The sequence below is a fragment of the Strongyloides ratti genome (assembly GCF_001040885.1).
Source record: "Strongyloides ratti genome assembly S_ratti_ED321, chromosome : 1".
Taxonomy (NCBI): Eukaryota; Metazoa; Nematoda; class Chromadorea; order Rhabditida; family Strongyloididae; genus Strongyloides; species Strongyloides ratti.
In genome coordinates, this window is record NC_037307.1 from 6557802 (window position 1) to 6580998 (window position 23197).

The 23197-nt window shown below is 22.9% G+C and overlaps 4 protein-coding genes across 4 annotated transcripts; 1 reads left to right on the forward strand and 3 right to left on the reverse strand.

The window, feature by feature from the left end:
* SRAE_1000206900 (Polybromo) lies at positions 1–6408 on the reverse strand (the record flags this gene model as incomplete). Its single annotated transcript, XM_024649101.1, has 3 exons — positions 1–1692; positions 2838–6242; positions 6283–6408. The coding sequence occupies 3 exons, from the start codon at positions 6406–6408 to the stop codon at positions 1–3; spliced, it is 5223 nt and encodes a 1740-aa protein (XP_024503012.1).
* A 6529-nt stretch (positions 6409–12937) lies between these two features.
* Positions 12938–15446, forward strand: SRAE_1000207000 (Diacylglycerol kinase gamma; the record flags this gene model as incomplete). Its single annotated transcript, XM_024649102.1, has 3 exons — positions 12938–12986; positions 13040–15337; positions 15379–15446. 3 exons carry the CDS (start codon positions 12938–12940, stop codon positions 15444–15446), a joined length of 2415 nt encoding a protein of 804 aa, XP_024503013.1.
* Positions 15447–15643: 197 nt separating this feature from the next.
* Positions 15644–18207, reverse strand: SRAE_1000207100 (Exostosin-like 3; the record flags this gene model as incomplete). The annotated part of the gene is made up of 3 exons (XM_024649103.1): positions 15644–17598; positions 17644–18029; positions 18086–18207. 3 exons carry the CDS (start codon positions 18205–18207, stop codon positions 15644–15646), a joined length of 2463 nt encoding a protein of 820 aa, XP_024503014.1.
* Positions 18208–19476: 1269 nt separating this feature from the next.
* On the reverse strand, positions 19477–20757 carry SRAE_1000207200 (PMP-22/EMP/MP20/Claudin superfamily-containing protein; the record flags this gene model as incomplete). Its single annotated transcript, XM_024649104.1, has 4 exons — positions 19477–19686; positions 19819–20533; positions 20655–20699; positions 20738–20757. 4 exons carry the CDS (start codon positions 20755–20757, stop codon positions 19477–19479), a joined length of 990 nt encoding a protein of 329 aa, XP_024503015.1.
* Between the last annotated feature and the right edge of the window lie 2440 nt (positions 20758–23197).

Below are 23197 nucleotides of genomic sequence, written 5' to 3' on the forward strand. Positions count from 1 at the left end.
TTAAAGATTTGTATAAGTTATGTCAGTTGTTGTTAATGATGCCGCTAGTGAAGATGTTTCCTCATACAATTTATCACGCAGAGACCACATTGCTTTAACAATATCACTTTCTTGAGGTCGTTTTCCAGTAGGATCTGAACGTATAAAATTAAATGGATTAAATTTAGAACCCGGAATTGTTCTTGTTTCAACTGATTTGTTCCATTTACTAACTGTATTTTGACGGCGTTTCCCATGTAGCGTTTCTAGGTATTGTTTATAAGTATCAGAATGCAAAGCTCTTTTTACACGAACTGCTTCAACAGGAGGTGCCACAAAAACTGGTTCTGGCTGTTTTGGTGCAAGAACAACAGAACGTCCAGGATCAATATTTGGGTTTGTAGATGGGGTAACATAAGCAACTGTTGAAGGTACAGTAGATTGTTGAGATACAGTTGTTGTCGAAGTTGATGGTGGTGTTTGATAAGTATGAACTATATTTTGTTGTATAGATGAAATTGGTTGCTGATGGACTTGAAGCATTTGAATAGGTGTACCATTTTGATTTTGTCCTAAAACAACAGTTTGTTGGCCTTGACCATTCACTGGAAACAAAACTGTATTACCATTCATTTTAGCTTGAACATATTGTTGGGCAGATTGTGAAGGCACTGAAGCTGAAATATAACCATTTTGAGTAGGTTGATTTTTAGGAGTACATTGTTGGGGTGTACCATTTTGCACTGTTTTTGAAGATGCTTGAATATGATTATTAACCGGAGTTTTGTGTTGAATTTGTTTATTTGGTGTACTTGTAGAAGTAGGATGTTCATCAGGAGGTATACCCTGAGGATGATGTTTAAATGCACCTCCTTGTGCAAAAGGTTTTGTAAGAACACCCCCAGTATATACAAGACATGGCCCATTCTTTGTAATATCTTCATGTTCATAAACAAAAAAATTTTTTCCTCTTTGATTTGGATACATTGCTTTTGCTGCATTTGCTAGATGCTTTTCTTTTATATGGCGAAAAAGTCGTGGTATTGATGGAAAAGGTTTTCCTTCTTTCTTGTATTTTAAGCAGCTTTGCCATAAGCATGCATTTGTAACATCACCATTTGATAATTTAATTGGAGATTTTGTATGAACAATACGTAAATGTTCAAATAATCCATCAATACAATCAAATTGATAATCACAAGTATCCCACTTACAAGGAAAAACTTTTATTTGTCCAGGTTGAAGAGCTTTGCAATTTTGTACATCTTCAGCCTCTTGTTTGGCTCTTTCTGAAGCAATATAAGATGCCCTAACTTCATATTGCTTTTTCTCAGTATCTGTTAATTTTTTCCATTCAGCACCAACCATACGGGAAATTTCACCAAATCCAACAGTTGGATTATCAGTCATAACACGTTTCCTTACCTCAGCAGAAAATAATATATATCCTGATTTAGATTTTGCATTTAATTTTGGTTGTTGAGCTAACCATGAAGGATCCTTACATTTTTCTTTTGTTTCCTCATCAATTTCAATATGATCGAGATCAGATGTATCATTGAGATTCTCAATAGAATCATTTAAATCTGGAACATCAGCAGGTAATGTTGTGTCAGTTTTCATAATTAAAGGAGATAATTCTTTTTCCATAACTATATGATTTTTCAGCAACAATATTTCATCATCAATGACGGAAGCCGCCAAATTATATGTCTAAAATTGATGAAAACTTTTGTAATAAATTTATTTAAAATTATATGATTTTTATTTTTAAAATGTTGATCACAATTGTATAATTATAAGGCGCGAAGCAACATTCAATATTATATTTTTAAAATGTTACTATTACATTAAATTAATAAATTAACATAAAAATTTTACAAATGCTTAGTAAGTAGATTTACAAAAGTACCCGTTCACTTGGCTTTTAAAAAATTTCTCAATTATAAAAAAATATAAGCATGAGCTGCCGGGTAGTTACTATCAAGGGGGTCGACAAGGGCGCCAGAAGAAACATGGTAAAACCGAGAAACTACTGGCCGGCTCTATCATCTCCCAGTATCACAGAAGAAAATAGCAGCCAGTTGGATTGTAGAAACGTAACTTTAACATTTACTAATAGGTGCTGGCAAAATAAGTAGATGGAAGAAATGATCATAGTCGCGGTAACAGTAATACAACTGGTGGGGTATTCATTTAACAAGACTGCAGAAAGCGGTTAGTGTAGACATACATCTCACGATTGTGGGGATGCTCCTGCTGTCTGCCAATAATATACATTTGTCGACTTACCAAGAATATGTGCATACACTAGTGTCGATTGTGATTCATTATTATACCGACACAAATAACCAATTGCTGTATAAAATAAAAATGATGGAAATAAAGATAAAATGCAAGCAGATGTCATTCTCAAATAACATAATTTTCCCTACTATTCTGTTCTCTAACAATCGATCGTTAAAACAGCATTAAATTTATAACAAAAGGTCGTCAAATCAAATATTAAACACTCAGCGTATGCCTGTTTCTCTAACCAATTGTATCTTTTACACTAAAAACACACAATGCTTTACTGGCTAAATAAAAAATTTATTATTTTTAAAGGCCATTGCATTCTACAAAGATATATAGTTCATTAATACCGCGCAGAAAAAGTTGCTAAGTTACACTATTATAAAAAGTGAGCATAGTAAAATATACTATAGTTTTTTATAAGGAAGAAAGAAATATTCTATATATTAATTACATAAAAGTAATTAGAAAATATATTAATAGTAAAATAAAAAGAAAAAAGAATATTTGAAATATAACTCAATATTTAAAAAAATGATTGAATATTTAGTAGTAAAACTTACTTTTAATTTTTTTATTTGTTTAGAAAATTCAAGATTCATTGGCTTTGCTCCTTTACCAAATTCATCGTTTAACCCTGGAAGTTTACCTTGTGATTTACCAGCACCTGTTCTAAGTGAACAGTACCCTTCTGTCTTATCATGACCTTTAACTTTGTATTCACAAACAAATACATCACATTCTGGAATTTCAGTTTTTCTCTCTGTCTCATATTGTCTGCAGGTTAAAATAGAACATTTACTTTGTATATTGTCACAATCAACAACCATATCTTTTTGATCAACTGCAAAAACTTCGTTAACATAAAATAATCTAGATTCATCATGAATAACTTCTATTGGCCGTGCAAACCATGATCCTGAAAAATAAGCTTTTCCTTCACCCGTTTTCCATAATTTATCTATTCTCATTACATCACAGTATGCCTTTTTGTCATTGAAAACAAGAACACCGTCACCAAGTTTTAACCAAAATCTACCATGTTGCATTATTTCATAACACTGGAATGTCATTCCTTCATTGTTTATATCATTATTCATATTTGCTGTCTGAAAAGTAGAAAGAACCTGTTCATACCTTGGATGTAACACTCCATCTGGCTCATTAAAATTGTTAAATTTAATTGCATTTTTCAAAATAATCTCACTATTCTCTTCTTTTGTTGGATTTTTTATTAAAGTACTTTCACTTTCAGTATCATTATCTTTATGGTCATTGTCACCTTTTGTTGTTCTTTTTTTTCTTCCAGTTGCGTTAATTTCATCTGTAAGTTGTCTGTCAGTAAAAAAACGGGAAGATGAAATTAATAAATTTTTCATAGCGTCATCCCTTTGACTTATAAAATGTGTTTGTAAGGTAACTGTATCCTCATAAATTGTATCATCAGGTGTAGCAAGTTTTCTCGCAACAGAAAATAAATAAAATACATCTTCTTGAAGTTTATCGACCCTTCTATATCTTCGACGATCAACATTTTCTTTAATTTGATCTAGTGTAAATGGCCAATATTCTTGATTAATTTCATGTTGTTCAAGTAATACAGGAATTTTTGACAATGACTCTGATACTTTTTTACCATTATTGCTCATTAATGATAAAAGTTCGTCTATTAATCTTTGTAAAATTTTTTGTACTTCACATTGTACCAGAGGAACGTGTGGTTTAATATCAAAGTTGTCTTTTTCACGCATAACAAGTTTAAGTAATGTAAATGCATCTGTATAAAGTTGACTTTCGGGGTCGTTAAAAGTACAAGCATTTGAGAATACCAAGATCATATCATTTAAAAATGTGTTAACGTTAGTGTATGATTGATTTGATAATTTTTGACGTATTTTTTCTAAATCCATTGGCTTTTTAATTTCTTCATAGTAATCAGGATATTCTGCTTTTGTCGGTAGTTTATCAAAGTTATATGATAAAACACGACCATCAGGAGCTTTATAATCAACTATAATATTAAAAAATTCATACATTTGACTTTGTTCTTTAGACAATCCAGTTGGAATTTTCAATGTCATTTCTGTTTTATCAATTGCTTCTATTGCACTGTCAATGATAAAACTTTTTAAAACTCTAGGAGAAGGAGGAAAAGATGATTCTTCAGAAATTACAGATACACTATCTTTAATAACTTTTTTCTTCCTTTGTTCTTTAAAACATTGAGGTGAAAGCAATGGCTCTAAAGGTGCTAGTTCGTTAATAAACTCAAAAACTTTTGCTTTTAAAAATTGCGCATCATGAAAAATAAACTGATTAGGTGAATTTGTCATCATAGCATTGTCAAAAATTAAAAGGAGATCATTTTGAAATTCTTTCGATGATAGATAATATCGTTCTTCAAGTTTCCTTTTCACAGTAATCATATCCATAGGACTTTGTACAACTGAAAAGTAATGTTCATAATGTTCCTTTGGAGGAAGTTGCATAAATGGATCTATTATCCTTCTATTATCAATATAAATTTCACATAGTCTATTCCAAACATTAATTAATCTTAAAATATATATCGTCCACCTTTCATCAACAGATTTACGTCCTTTCTTTCCTGCGATTGGTGTAAATCCAGGAATATTTCCATACTTACTTCTACGTGCAACTTGAATAGTGTTTGAACTGTCAGATTCTTCATCAAGTAATTCTTTTTTAACTTTCTTCTCAATAACAACTTTTTTGTTTGGTTTTGATAAAACAATACTTCTTTTCTCAATTTCATCTCTAAGTATTTTCTCCAAGGCAACAGCATCTTTATAAATGACAGATGACTCAATATTAAATGTTTTGGCATTTGAACAAATTAGCAAAAAATCAGAAATTAACTCTTCAATTTTTGTATATAAGCCCTTTTTCAGTTTATTGTTAATAGCATATAGTGACATCGGTTTTTCAATTTCCTCATAATATTCAGGATATTGACTTTTTAAAGGTAATTCAAAGAAAAAATTACACAAATATTCTTTATTTTTCTTTTTTTGTTCTCTTAAAAACCAATAAAACTTAAAAAGTTCATCATCTTCATTTCCATTTCCTTCATCATCTTCATCCTCTGTTAACGCTGCTTCATCATCAATTAATGTAGCATTTGCCAAAGAATTTACTTCAGCTCTTGCTTCATCTAAAACGCTTTTATTTGCTCTCCTTTTCAATTTATTAATTTCATCTTTTCTTTTTTTGACAAATTCAGAAATTATGACAGCATCTTTACCAATTTCAGAACGAGCACCATTGAATCTCTTAGCATTTGAAACAAGTAATTCGATATCACTTTCAAATTCATCCCAATCATTATAATCATTTTTTAATACTCTACAAGCAATTGTTTTGAGATCAATAGGATTTTGTATAATTTTATAGTATTCAGGAAATTCATCTTTACTTTCCAACACTTTAAAAATAGGAGCTATCATACGCCCACTTTCATCACTTAAATTAACAATTCCTTTTAGAATTATTTCCAGTTTCCACTGATCAAATGTTTCTGCTCTTGAATCACTTTCAGTAGGTACCGTATTTCCATTAATTTTAATTTCAGTTGTTGAGGTAGAATTATTTAATGGCCCAGTATTTTCTTTTGTACGTTCAACATCACCTAAATATTTTTCTTTTTCGGTTTTGTAAAATAAATTGAGATCAGTAGCTGCTTTACAAATTTCATTATCTTCAGGATAATAATCTATATTACATCTAATTACATTTTCAATATCCTGACATAAATCAACTACTTTTGTATATTCGCCGGATTGTAATCTTTCCTGAATGTCAACAAAATCATGAGGAGAAGGTATTTTTTCAAAATATTCAGGATAATTTTTTTTTGACGGTGCTTTATATAAAATTTCATATGGGCATGTTTTATCAATTGTTTTGTATGACATTATACTATCAAAGAGATCTTGACATAATATAAACTGAAAAATATATTTAAGAGAAATATTTTTTAATCAGTACCTCTGAGTTTTCTTCAATTACTTTTGCTTTTTTATTTGATCGAAGATTGGTTATTGAAGAACCGGATGCTGGTCGTTTTCTATCAGCGACAAGTGAAGTTTCGCTTGCTATGGTGTCAATACTCATATTAAGATTAGAATACTTGTTAGGCAAAAATAAACAAATAAAAATTGTTAATAAATAATAATCAATTAAAGCTAAAAATATTGGATAAATTGAAAATAATTACTAAATAAGTAGTTAAAGTTTTTTAAAAAAGAAAAAACATATAAAAAAATAGAAAAATACTATTATGTACAATAAGGACAATTTTAATACAGAAATTGGCCACTCATTGATCAATTTTTTAAATGAGACAAGCTGCAGCTTTACGATGGCTCTTCAAAACGCGCCAACAATTTAACAGAGGTCAACATTTAAATAAATTGAAAATTATTAGTTGGCGCATGCCCAAGCAATAACATTGACAAGTTGGAATAAGATTTATACACAAAGCTGTCATTTTAGTTCATATGTTCCTTTTAAATAAACTATATTCCAAAGGACCAAATATTTTTCATTGATGACAAAAAATCTTCATAAACAACAACATTTTGTTTTGTATGTTTTAGATACTTAACATTTTCAAAGAAATATATTTAAAAATTATGTACTAAAATGCTTAAAAGAATTATTATTATTCTTTATAGTCATTGTTGAAAAAAAATATATAACATATATATAATTACAATATGTATATTTATAAAGTAGTAAGTTAGAATTTCAAATATTAGCATTGATAATTCTATGATTTTTTTCTACCGAAATGTTTATTCTTTAGTTTTATCATTAATATATTTAAAAGTAAAAATGATTTTAAGTATAGAAATATAATTTAACATAGAAAAAATCATAAATAAATATTTTTTTTCTATATTTTTTTATTTATTAACAAAATTTTTTTTCGATATGATTACTCATGGTTGCGCATATGTTAAGACGATGGTACATTTTTATTATTATATAATATATTGAAAATTAGTCAGGTTTATAAAAAATAATTTTTTTATTTTAAAATAAGATGAAACATTTTTTATTAAAATATTAGAAAATAATTAAAGGTAAATTTCTTTGAAAACAAATATAATAATAATAATTTATATAATTTTATTATGCATGTATTAAAAGTCTATGAAATGAAAGTTTTAATTAAAAGGAAAATGAAAATTAACATATAATTGTATATGGTTGAAACAGTAAATTGATAAATGCTTGTACTTAAAAAACATAACTAATAAACAGTAAAATACGCTTAGTAATAATATTAAAAATATAATAGTTTTTATTCATAATGTAAAAAACAACAATCAGGAGATTGTTTTCAATTATGATTGTTTTTAATAAAAAGATCTATGAAAACAAAAAAAAAATGTTTTATCAAAATAATTATAAAATATTCGAAAAATTTATTAACATGATTTAAATTTTACTATATTAATATAAAATGAAAATTATTAAGTTACAAAAAAAATTACCTAAAATGTTATACAAAATCATATTCTTGAATTTATAAAATATGATAAATAATTATTTTTTTGTTTTTATCTATATTTATTTTTATTTACTTTACAAATAGTAGCAATTAATTTATAAAATGTATAAACTATATTACGTATATATTTACAACTTTTCTGAAGGCGTTATACAATTACTAGGAAAAATAAATATCAATAATTTAATTTTTTCCTTTCAATCAAATTATTCATAAATAATATCTGCAATTTGAAAATTTAAATATTTAAAAAATTAGAATACCACTCATTTATTAAATGAAGAAAGTTTTTTTTTTTTTTTAAAAAAAAAGAACTTTTAAATAATTTCCATAACTTAGTATTGAATATTAATTTATTTGTAAATATTTTTATTTTATTGTTATTTGATATTTTAGAAATATTAAGAAAATTAGAAATTCAATAAAATTACTCTTCTAATAATGTCAGGAAAATTTCTTTTTTAACAACTATTAAATCTCCTACATATCATATTTTTTCTAATAATTATAAAAAATGATTGAAATTATTATATGAGAAAAAATGAAAAGCAATATAATAAATTTTTTTATTCTATTCTTTCATTTCATTGCCATTCAATTTATAAAGTGCTACACGATTACTTGCAATTAATTTTTATAATATAAGCATTTTAATAATCTTTTTATTAATTTAGAAACTTATAACATTTATTTTGAATTAACAATTTATACGTTTTCTTCTATCTATTTTATAAAATGTAGTTGGAGAAAGATATAAAAAAAATTAATTAACTTGTTTTAAGAAGATTATTAATTAAAATTATTTTTTTTTCTATCATCACTTTTTAAAATTAAACTTTATTTACAATTGATTTTAATACCATAGAAGTTTAAAGAACATTGAAAAATGAATGCACTATCACAAAAGATTAACTTTGTTTTATATTAAAAATAAATTAACATAAAAGTATAATTGGCTTATTAAATTATAACACATGTAAAAAATTATTATTATAATTCATTTAAATATTTAAAATACTATTTATATATATAATTTTTAATAAATAAATGCTTGAACAAAAAAAAAATGTAATATTTGAATTTTATAAGTAATATAAAAAAGTTGGTTGAAAACAATTACTTTTGATCATAAATATGTATTTTATATTTCAAGATTCATTAACTTAAATCAAAAATTTTAATATTATTCATTTATTTTATCTATTTTTAATTTAAAATATAATTATAAAAACTTTTTTTTATTCACATAAAATTTGTATTATCTTTTTTTTTTTTGTAAATACTTTTTGTTATAAAAAAAAGTTATGTTATTTTTTGTTTCTGGATATATATAAATACTTAAAAATAGAATTATATTTTCAATTTTATTGCATTTAAGTTGGTGTTCGAACATCAAAATGTTAAGTTTAAATTTTTTGATATGAAAAAATTTTAACAAAGAAAAGAGTATATTTACAATTTTCCATTACTATAAAATATAAAATAAATAATTATATTTAAGTTATCATAATTTATACAGTAAGTTTATAATAAATATATATTGGATATCTAAGAATATATAAATATGTAAATTATGATTTTATTATTATTCATTTTAATGGAAAAAAAATATATATTACAGTTTATGATGTATATAAAAAATTAAATATAATAAATTACTAATGCTTCAAGAAGAGAATATAAATAAGTCAAAATTTATGGAGAGAAATGATATGTATTAGTATTGTTTTAAAAAAAAAAGATTTAATAGAACAATATAACATGCATAATAAAAAAATCACTACATTTATAAATAAATGGTTATATAAAAATGATATTTATAACTATAATTATCAATATGTTGTCTTATAAATGTTCTGTAAAAGTCAAGTTAACAATATTAATATTTTTAAATCCATGTGGTTGTTAACGCCACTAGTAGATTTATAATTGTTGTTGTTATTGTTTGTGATAACAATTGTATTGAGCATATTATTTTTTAACATTCAATCATAACTATCAAAAATAAAGTAAATACAGCTACTGTATTTTACTTTTAAAATCTTTTTTTTTTTATTGAAAGATATAACATAATAATATAAAAAATTGAATTATTAAATATCTATTAATATGTGAATTTATATACATAACAAATTTTTACTAGAAATTGTATTTTAAAATTATCTTTATTAAAAGTTTTTTTTTTTTTTGATAATGTTGTACATTTTGAAAAAAAATATTTTATCAATATATACATAAATAACTAATAAGGTATGGATAAATTTTAATATTAATTTTTTATTTTAACATTAACCAAAGTGGTTTTTAAATTATTTTTAAGGTGTAAAATAATAAATTTTTTGATATATAAATATTACGACGATTTTAATTATTAATAAAATATTTATAAAAAGAAAAACTATTAATGTAATTTGATAGTGTGTACCTTTCTTTTATTTATCCAAAATACAAAATATGTATTTTAATTTTCTTTTAGTTAATTTTTAATTAGTTTTATCTTTTTTTATTAGAAGAAAATTTTAAAATTTGCTTATAATATAAAATTTTATAACTTAAATTGATTAAATTTATTTTTGTTGATAAGTAAATAATATTTAGCAATAGCAATTTGATAGATTTTGATTATAGATATATAAAGAAATATTTATTATCTTAATTAAATTTTAAATTAAAAAAAGTTACTATGTAAACTTTTAGAAAATAATAGCTTTGAATTTTATATAATAATTTACCAAATTAACAAAATAACTATAATAAATAATTTTTTATAATTACTAACATATAAATTATTAATTATTTTATTTAAAAAAAATTTAATTTTTTTTATTTAAACAATAAAACTTCATGTTTTTTATCGCAAAATATATAAATGAAAATATTTATTTTAACTCAAAAAGTAAATGTTGTTTGTAGTAGTTAGATCATCACATTATTTTTATTGGTACGTCTTAAAAATTTTAATATATATTTACTTTTATTACGAGAATATCACAAGCATTTTGTGATTTTTATTTTATTTTATTTTTATATTGAAAGTTAAAAAAAATATATATTATAAATATAATCTATCAAATACCAAAAATTCAATATAAAACGTCATCAATAAATAATATTTTTAACTGAAAATTTGTTAGATAATAAAAAAATTGTTTTTTTTTTTATTTATTTATTAATATTTCAAAAATATTTAAATAAAATATACTATTGTTGTGATTATTTTTAAAAACTACCCTAGTTTTTTTTTTTGTAAAAAATTAAACATATGAGATAACAGAAAATGTAGGCATTTTTCATTACTTTTCAAAAATTAAACTGATTAAAAAGTTGATGTATTTTTATGTGTCTTCTTCTCTGTAGAAGTGTTACTTTTTGACGTTATCTTTTATATACCATTAACATTGTTAAATTTTGCAAAAATATATTTTAAAAAAAAATTGAGATTTAATAAAAAAAATTATTTTAATGGATTTTTTATTTTATTTCAAAAGTATATTTTTAAGTGATAAAACTTTTATAATACTATTTTTTTTAAGAAATAGATAACTTTTATAAACTTTAATGGAGATAAAATAATATATATTTATAAAAAAAATGAAGATAAAAAAATGAAGATAAAATCAGGAGATACTTTAATTAAGTTTGGTATTCAATTTTTAGAATATTAATATGATGAAATTATGAAAATAATGAAGTACAATTAAATAAAAATAATTGTAGAGTTTATTATTCTTGATAAAGATTATATTTAATTTTTTTTTTATTTATTTTACCTACCAAGAAGGTATTTTTTTTTTAAATAATTATATATTTATGCTTTTGAAAAATTTTATAGAATTGATAGCGTAATGGCAATTTCATAGAAATAAAACTTTATAAAAGAAGCTTTATTAATATTTAGCATAAGTTTATAATTAACAAAATAAAAAGTATACCTTTTGAATTTTGCAAATAATTGTGCTTTAAATCTTATAAAAGTTATGTATATATATAATATTTTATATTTAAAAGTTATTGTATATAAATGTTAAATATTAAAATGTAAATGACATGATATATATTTTTCATTATAATCATATTGCTAATTTTTTTTAATAAAAGAGATTATTATAACAAAAATGATGTAGTTAAAAACTACAATTGTAAAAATAAAAATATTATATTAAATTTTGATTTATTTTTAAAAAAAATTATTTAACTTTATATACTCAAAATATTTTAAATTTATAAAAATATATATTTTAAACTTATTTGTTACCAGAAATTTTTATAAATATATTAATGATTTATGTTCTTATTTTTTTTTATAGTTTTAATAATAAAGTTTGTGATAACTAAATTTATATATAGTTTGTTTTCCTGATTTAAAAAAAAAAAATAAAAACATTGGATTTTTTATATACATCAACTATCTTCTTAATATTAGTATATATTATTATGAAAATTATTTTTTTTCAATTAAATTAAATTAATACTTGTATGTTAAAAATTATAGTATAGATTAGTAAATATAGTTTTATCTTATAAAAAAAAAATTTTTTTTTTTGCCAAAAACTTGAATTAATTTTTAAAAAATGTTTATAAATAGATAAATTTAATTAATTTTCTATTATAAAGATAAAAAGGATATTTCATTTTATTTATTTATTTAAAATTGTCAATTTATATTCATTTATTAAATATGTCTTATATATGGTAATAATCAATCGCGTATTATTTTAATAAATATATATATATAGTTTCATTTATAAATATAAATATTTTTGCAATATAAAATTGTAAAAATAACTTTTTGAGGTAGTTAAGGAAGCGCCATAGGTAGTATAAACATTAATAAAATCTTTTTTACGGACTTCAATTTATATAACAGCAAAAGGTTTAAAGACTGTTTCAATGTATTAAAAATGAAGGCTTTATCTTAGCATATATTAATTTCTTGCTTGCGCATACACAACATATCATATCATAAAGCTTAATATATAAGGCATCTTCTATTTAATTGTTGTCATGCATTATCAGTTAAATGACATTTGTTATATGAATATATATTGGTTATTTTATCATATTCTTAAATTTTTTTTACAGATTAATTATATATCAATTTTTTTCTTTAACGATTATTAAAAAATGTTACTATCACCTGAACAATTTGCTAGATTAACTGAATATGCATCATGTAAGTATCTTTTTTATTTTTATATTTTTATATTTTTAAAAATATTTTTAAAGATTCAAGTCATAAGTTACCAGATATGCTTCAATGGTTTACACCAAATGGTATGCTTCATAAATATTTATATGATGATGGTCAGACATTAGATTTTGATGGATTTACACATTTTCTTAATGTATATTTTGGAGCAGATTTACCATCAGACTTGACACAACAACTTTTTCTTTCATTTGCCTATCCACCAGGTGTTCAACAAAATAGAACATCATTTTTATCTGTTGTACAGAATGTCTTTCATGTTGAAGAGGGAAAAGTAAATGTTGAAAAACAAAATGATTCTGATAATGATAATAAATTACATAAAATGAAAGAAGAAAGAAGACCATCTTTACTTGAAAAAACAATTCATAATGTTAAAAATGTATTAACAACTTCTTCCGCTACACAATATTTATCTGATAATAGATATAAGGATAATAATAATATCAATATAGATAATGCTTTATCTAGACGTATACCATTGAAACCTTTAGTTTGTTATCTTGCTTTACTAGAAGCTGCTCCACCAGAAGAAAAACTTCAATTTGTTTTTCATGTATATGATTCTGATGATAATGGATACCTTGACAATACTGAAATTGAATGTATCATTGAACAAATGATGAATGTTGCTAGGTATCAACAATGGGATACAATTGAATTAGAACCAATTTTAAGAAAAATGATGCAAGATATTGACTATGATAAAAATGGTATTGTTTCATTAGAAGAATGGATAAGAGGTGGCCTAACAACAATACCATTATTAGTTTTATTAGGAATTGATTTAGAAATGAAAGAAGATGGAAGTCATATTTGGAAATTACGACATTTTTCTAAACCATCATATTGTCATGTTTGTTGTAGTTTATTAGTTGGATGGGGTGGAAAACAAGGATTAGCTTGTGCATTATGTAAATATACAGTACATGAAAGATGTGTTTTACAGGCAAAGAATAATTGTATTCATACATATACAGCATACCCTAAACAAGATATGAAAATGTCACATCATTGGAGTGATTCTAATAATACTGGTAAATGTAATAAATGTAAATTAACAGTAGGAATATTTCAAGGAAAAAAATGTAGATGGTGTAATGTTTTACTTCATCATAATTGTATTAATGAATGGATAAATGAATGTGATTTAGGACCACTTTCATATCATGTATTACCTCCTATTAATATAATACCATCATTTTTAGATACAAATAAAACAGAATCAACACCAGGTGCATTATTACAAACAACAACACCTTCTGGTAATAAACGACCATTATTAGTTCTTATAAATCCAAAAAGTGGTGGAAGACAAGGTGAAAGAATTTTTAGAAAATTTCAATATCTTTTAAATCCAAGACAAGTATATAATTTAGCAAAACATTCACCTGATGTTGGTCTTAAATTATTTAAAGGTATAAAAAATTGTAATGTTTTAGTTGCTGGAGGTGATGGAACTGTTGGATGGGTACTTGAAGCAATGGATAAAATGAATTATACAAATGAAAATAGACCACCAGTTGCTGTATTACCACTTGGTACAGGTAATGATTTAGCTAGATGTTTAAAATGGGGTGGTGGTTATGAAAATGAATCATTAACAGATATATTATTTAATATTGAAAAAGCATCACATATATATATGGATCGTTGGCAAATAACAATTGAACCAACAAAAAAAGGTGAAAAACATGATCCACAACCATATAATATAATAAATAATTATTTTTCAATTGGTGTTGATGCTAGTATAGCACATAGATTTCATATGATGCGAGAAAAATATCCAGAAAAATTTAATAGTAGAATGAGAAATAAATTATGGTATTTTGAATTAGGTACCACAGAAACATTACAAAATACATATAAAAATTTAAATGAACAAATTGATATATTATGTGATGGTGATACAATTGATATTGGTGAAGGTCCAAATTTAGAAGGTCTTGCACTCCTTAATATTCCTTCTATTTATGGTGGATCAAATATGTGGGGAACTGCTAAAAAAAAACTTTCACTCTGGAAAAATACATCACTTTTTTCACCAATAAATGGAAGTTCTAGTAATCTTCATAGTAAAGTTCAGGACATTGGTGATAAATTAATAGAAGTCGTAGGACTTGAAAGTATTATGCAAATAAGTCAAATTAAAGCAGGAGTTAAAACAGCAAGAAGGCTAGCTCAGTGTGGAACTGTTGTCATACAAACTCATAAATCATTTCCAATGCAAATTGATGGAGAACCATGGTTGCAAAAAGCTTGTATTTTACAAATTACACATAAAAATCAAGTACCAATGCTTGTAGGAAAATGTAAGTTTCATTTAACAATATTTAAATATGTATTTTTTTAGGTGGTAAAAAACACTTCAATTTTAAACTATTTCGAAGAAAAAGTGTTGACTCTAATTGTTCTCATTAAATTTTTAATTAATGAATAATATTATTAAAAATAACAATTTTTTTTCAATATTTAAATTTTTAACAAAAAATAATACATATATATAGATATTTAATAACAATAATTTGTCATTAAAAAAAAAGTTTTATCCTTTTATAATAAAAATATTTTGTAAGACTATTTTATTCCTATATAATAAAAAAAAAAATTTAAATAAATTAAACATAACGAAAACATTTTTGATGATTTAGTGGTAGACGTGTTTTAAATAATACTGAGTCGACTCGAAATTGCGTAAAAAGGAGCGGGTTGTAGCCATATATTTTTGTAAAAAATCGAATACATTCATGTCTTTCCGTAAAATGAGATTCATCGGATGACAAAGTTTCTGGACAATTTGGACATCTTAAAGTCCATTTACTTGTTGTTTTTATTGGTGGTTGTCTTGTTAAATGAGAAACCAAAAAATTCATTGCTATATCTTCACAATTCATGAACTCATCAACCTTCTCACGTATTTGTTTTGGCATTGTAAATGTATAGGCAATAAAATATGACTTATGAATAAAAGAAGCACCAGTTAAAATCATTGATAATTGGCATGTATGATTACTATTATAAAACATACTATCTCCATATTTTGCATGATGTCTTGCTGGAAAACCAACAATTTTATTTCGTTGTTCTCTCCAAACTCTAAATGCAAATATTATTTCATGTTGTTTAATATCAATGTCATCATCCATTGAAAAAACAGCTTCTGTTTCTATTTGATCATAGGGATAAAATCTATTGTTAAGAGAATTTTTTGTAGCATTAATAAAAACAATAGGAACATGTAAATGAGGCCAATTATTTGATGGTTTTCGATCTATACTATTCCATATAACAATTATTTTATTTAAATATGGAATTTGATGAAGTCTTTCTAAGGCTGAATATAAAATTTGATCTCTATTATAAGTAAGAATTACTACAGTAAATTGTTCACGATTTCTATTACCACCTAGTGCTTTTGAAAATTCTACACCTGATCCTGGTAAAATTGGACGGAATCCACTATTTGTTTCATCATAAAATTCAGATTCTGATGGCATAATTGCATGATTTATCAAATAAGACGGAGTATTATGAACAAGATGGGGAAAATTATTCCATAAATCATATGAATATAATGAAAAAGAGGTAAAATTATGAGTATATGATGGTGATCCGAAAGATGCTTCAATGGGACCTAAGTATTCCTCTTCCATTTGTGGTTTTGGAACAGGACTTTGAGATGGTGATACAAATAAATTTCCAAATAATGGTTTTGCTTTTATTTCCAAACTTGGAAGGCCAAGAGATAATGTACGATATCTTAATGATGATATTATTGTTTCAATAATAGATGATGGTGATAATAAATAATTTTCTAGGTAAAATCTACCCTTTCTTCTAAATTCAAGAATATCTGCCAAATTAATTGACTTTAGTATGAAATGTAATTCTGGAAATCTGTTAAATGGTATTCTAATTGCAGCTGTTCTCCAATCAATGACATCATCAAATGGTAACGGATCAGTCATAGACAAAATTACAGGAATAGAACCAGATAACAAAGCTTCCTCAATCCGAATACTATATGATTCTGGATCAGGAAAAATAAGTGTAAATACAGTTCTCTTAAGAATATCAATTCGAAAACTTCTATCACCACATAATCCATATTTGGCCCATTCTTCATTACTAAATGCACAATTATAATCAATTAAAATAAAATCTTCAGAAGCGATGGCAGATTTTTTTAAATTTTCTAAAAGTTTTTTTCTATAATCATCAATATAATTTTTATTTACTGAAAATGAAATTAAAAATTTTCTTGAATGAGGTAATAAAGGCACCAAATTAATTTTATCCATATTTTTGATGGTAGGAAAAAATGTAAAAAAATCAACACCTTTTCTATAATTAATTATATCTCTTCCAACAACCAATGCAGCTTCTCTATAATCAATTTTTGAATCTTCAATATCTACTATTATATGATTTCTTCCATTATTCATCCAATACTTAAGCATTTTAATATCTTTAATATTTTTTGATATAAAAGTAATAAAAACACATGCTTTGTATGGATCATCTGTTCTATATAAATTTTTAATTGTTTCATTATAATATAACTTTACATCATCTGATGAGTTGATGGGTAAATCATATACATATATAGGAAACATACTAGAAATAGAACATCTTGAAAAATCAAAAACTTTTTCTATTGTATCAAAATCACTTTCTAATTTTTTTTCTTTAAATATTAATCTATTATAATCAGGGTATAATGGTTTAAGTGGTAAAGATATCTTAACATTTCTCCTATCATTTAATTCTTTTTGTAATAATTTAGCTTCTTCAATTTGTTGTTCTAGTATATCTAGTTCTTCTTTTTTACTTATTAATAATTTATCTATATTTTCAATTTCTTTATTTACTTTTTCTAAATTTTTAGATGTTTCAATTAATTCTTTTTGTATTGAAATTAATATCCTATTATTTTCTGATTGAATAAAACATTTATCACCCCATTTCCAATTATGTTTAATATCTTTAGATAACTTTGCTTTTCTAAAAATATTAATTTATATTAATTAAATAAATTAAATAAAATTATTAAAAAATACCTTAAAAAGTAAAAAGATGTATCCTCGTCAAGGTTTAATAATTTTAATAATAAAAAAGGAATAATTAATAAAATTGTTATTATTAAAAATAAACATTTTGTTAATGTAAATGATAGAAACATAACATTTATTAAATAAATTAAAAATAAATTAATTAAATAAGGCTAATATATTAAAATAACAACTTACAATTGTCAATCAAACTTTAAAAAAACGACTCTATACTCCAAAGATATTGCCTGTTCCAGTTAAGATTTGCAACTAATTTTTAAATAAAAAACAACAAAAACTTATTATTAATGATGTATGTGAAGAAGTTATAAAAATTTATTTTTTTTTAAAATTGTTATATAAAAATTTTAAAAAAAAATTATTTTTGTTTGTTAAAAGTTTTCTTAAAACATAAAAATTTTTATTTTATTTATAAAAATAATTAATTACTAATAAGTTAATAAATTTTATTTTAAGAAACTTGTACTTTTAATTGATTTTTTTTTGTGTAAACTAGTAAATTTATTTAATAGTTTTTTTTTCTCTAGTATTATTTATATTTAAACAAAATAATCGTTTTAAATGTTCGAGCTTTTATTGTTTACTTTATAGACACTATCTTTCTTAAGTTATTGCTATAAAAATATTTTATAAGTAGTTTTGTATTCTTTTAATAAATATATGAAGGTATAATATTTAATGTAAAATAATAACAATTTATTTAAATTATTTAAAAAATCTTTAATACATGACAAAATTAAAGTATTGTTTTTAATTTATATTTAATACTTTTGATGGTTTTATACTGTTATTATTATTATAACTTTTAAAAATATATTATATCATTTGCCTAATTATTAATAACAACTTTGATAAATATCAATATTCTTTTATATTAGTGAACCACTATGATACTTATGATTGTTATTGTTTAATTGATAACGCTAATAAATTTTGTAAGTAATAAACATTCTTTAAATTCTTACAATTGAGATTATATAACTTATTATCTTTTTATAATCTAAACCTTATAATTTTCTTTATTATATAAGAAATCAAGATTGAAATCCTTTAAAATACTATTTTTACCATTATTATTATTAAAAAAAAAACAGTTTGTAAATTATTTTTTTTTAACTAAATAAACAATTTTAAAAATAGCATTAATAAAAAACTTTATTAAAATATTTAATTATAAAATAATTATATGGAATGAAATGTTAAATGCATAATTAAGTGTTGGTATTTTGTGGTTTTATTATTATTTATATTGTTCAAATTAAAGAACAAAATATATTATTCTAAATGGACTTTTTATATTATAACAAAAGTATTATTTACACCCGTTGTTGAGTGGCAAGGCATTATTATTAAATTTATAATATATAATATTATAAATATTAATGACCATAAGTCATATATCCATAATGATTATTTATTGGTGGAGGTATTTGAGGAACATATGTATTATAGTATGCTGCAGGAAATGCACCAGCACCTCCATAACCACTATAAGTTCCATAACCATAAGGAACCATTGCAGCCTTGTCATAATAATTTGCCATCATATAAGCATTATGTTTACTTTCAAAAGCTTTTTCATCTTCATTCTAAAAAGAAATATTATTAAAAAGTTTACTTAGGTAAAATATTTAAGAAAAGTTTTCTAAAAACTTGGGTCAAGGACATAGATAATTATCTTTTGAGTACTTTTAAGGAGTAATATATATTAATAAACTTACTTTCATAGCTTTATGTGAGCATAGCATAAATATTCCAGCAAAAAGTACAAATCCAATACCAATCCATGATACAAGATATGACCATCCAATAGAAAATTTAGTTGCTTGTTTAAGAATTGGTTCCCATGCTTTATAAAATGGTTGAACATCAAGAACATTTCTTTCAAGATATAATACATAATGCCATGAAATCATGGCTGCTGAAAGAAAAAGAACCGAAAGTATCATCATAATTGCTGTTATCATAATATATTTTGTTGATCGTTTCCAACATCCAAAAAATCCAATTATAAAACAAAAAGTAATAAAAATAAGTCCTATAGCATATAAAATAATAGTTGTTCTCATAAAGTATAATCTTTCTACTTGTTTATCATTAAAAGATTCTCTAACAATTGTATCTGGAAAATAGTCATTATTTGTTATACAGATAGAACCAAATTTAGAATATGATCCTATACCGGATGGTACATCATCAGGAAAACAAATATGAAAAAGACCATTTGAACGAGAATAATAAAGAGAATTATGTGATACGGCATCTTTTAAATTTTCAGATAAATCTGGTTGTCTATTCATTGCAGCAATAATAATACTTCTGCTAACTTTATGTTCTGTCCAATCATCACTAAGAATAGAAATTACCAAAAATGATAATCCCAAAAGTGCACATACAGATGATAAAGATAATAATAATGGTGATGATAACATTGATCTAAAAAAAAATAAATAAATATAAATATATGCATGAATTATATAAAAATGAGGAAATTAAATATAAATAAACGCAACATTTGGTCATCTAACATTTACAATATAACATTATTTTAAATAACCTTTTTAAAGGCAGGTCCATCATTTCTCTTTTTATGGAAAGATCTCTAAACCAATTCTTATATATATAAATAATATATCTTACAATGTCTTTTCATCATACATATATATTATAAACAATTTAGATATGATTGTACTACAACAGGAGGTCTCCTCAACAATTTCTTCATCAAATAATTTCTACCATTTTAACTCCACCTTATATGGATTAATAATAAATATAATAGAAGGTGATTGTTTATAAATATGCATTATATTATAATATTAATATAAAGGTATAATATATATATATGCCGATATACTTTATGACTATGCCATTAACATTTAATATAAAGGAATCAAATAAATTTCTTTCATTTAAGAAAATAGTAAATGATGTATCAACTATTTCATTATATACATTTAAAAAGAACACAATTAATAATAGAAATAATATCATTTTATACAAAAAAAAACAACCTTTCTTTATTAATACTATTCTTTTATATTAAAAAAAAATAATAATAACTTTTTATTTTTTTTATTAATAAATCAACATAATTTCTAACTGTAACATTATATATAACAACATAAAATTTACATATATATGACTTATAAAAATTAAAGTAACTATTTACAAGCTATTATAAAAAAAAACAGGTAAAAATGTTTAGTTAATGTAAGTAAAAAATTTTAATCACTGGCATAATTTAACAACAAAAGGATAAAGATAAATCAACTGGTAATTTTAAAAGTTAAAACTTGTTATGTATCATCACTTCAGATATTACATAAAAATATTATATTCATAATTTGTAGTTAAGAAAATGTTATTAATTTTTAATTATCAAATGATATATATATATATATATATATATTATCAAAGTGTATTTAAATATATTAAATTTTTAAAAATAAATAAAATATATATATATGTAATAGTTAGTTCCTTGAGTCAAATCTTTTGTCAATTAAAATTTATGTAAAGATCTTAAGTTTATTGTTTACAATATTAAAAATGTTTATAAGAGTAGCGCAATAAATTTATAAACCACTTTTGTAATATAAAAGAAAAAATATTACATAATATTACAACAAGTGTGGAAATATCTAAAGTAGTTAAAGCACTAAATTTTCAATTTATTTTTATAATTATAACGTAAATAAAGAACATCATTGCACTAATGAAAATAATGCTCAGCGATATTCCATATATTTTTTACAATAGATATAATAAATCATTTTAGAAAAAAAAATCTAATAATAAGGTTAGTTAAAAGGTTTTTTTTTAATAATTTTCCTTTTATATATATAATTGAATGTCTTGATTGTAAAAATAATCATCTAAAGTTATTTTTTATAAATTATAAAATGGTTGAAAAAGATACGCAGTCAGCAGGATTCGAACCTGCGCGGGCAAAGCCCAAGTGATTTCTAATCACTCTCCTTAACCGCTCGGACATGACTGCAATTCTGCCAACATAAAATGCTCAATTTATTGTCAAAAAAAAAATTTATATATTTTTTTCACGTTATATATTTACTGAAAACAATAATAAATAAAAAACAATTTTTATTAAAATAGTTTTAGATTACTTTTAGATTATATTTTTTTTATAACATTAAATTATAAATTTAATAAAAAAATTTATTCCATTTTAATGTATTTTTTTTATCGTATTTAATTTTTAGAAACAAGTAAATTGAGAGGTAAAATTTATTTTTATGTGTTTTTTATATTAAAAATATTTACAAATTTATTATAAATAATCATTTAATTACCACAATTATCTAGAAGAATTAAAAGATTTTTATAATAGTCACCTTTTCTTTAACCGCTATTGAATATTAAAATTGGATTAGATAATCAATGAAACATTCTTCAATGTTTACAATTTTTTTTTTTAAAACTTCATTTCTTTTTTAGCAGTATTTTTTCAAAGTCAACAATGTTAATTAAATTATTTTATTGAAATCAAAAACATCATATATATTAAGTATCACAAAACATCATAAATATATTGTAATTATATGCATAAAATAATTATATTAGGCAAGTATCATTGAGATTACTTTAATGATATGAATTTTATGTTGAAAAAAAATTTAAATAGTATATATTTTGTATTGTTAAAAACATATCTAATTATGTACTGGAATAAAACTTCTACATTATGTAATATATATTTGATAAATTACTTATATATAAGACTAAAAAAAGCCATTAAAATTTTGTTTTTTAAAATTAATAATATTATATATTAAAAAAAATTCTTATAAATAAGAAATAATAGGATTAAATAAAAAAAAATTGTTGATTGACAATATTTGGAAATAAAAAGGTATGTATAAATATGGATCAGTTTTAGAATCGGTGTTGTATAAATTTATTTTTTTCAATTTTTATAATAAAAAAAAGATGTGAATATAACTTGTGAAACAAAACATTTTTTAACAAAATTTTAATTATATATTTTGGTAGAAATAAAATTTGTTTTTTCATTCAAAATTTGAATAATTTATTGTTTAAAGTTTTATGCTTACATAACAACTAATCGAAATAAAA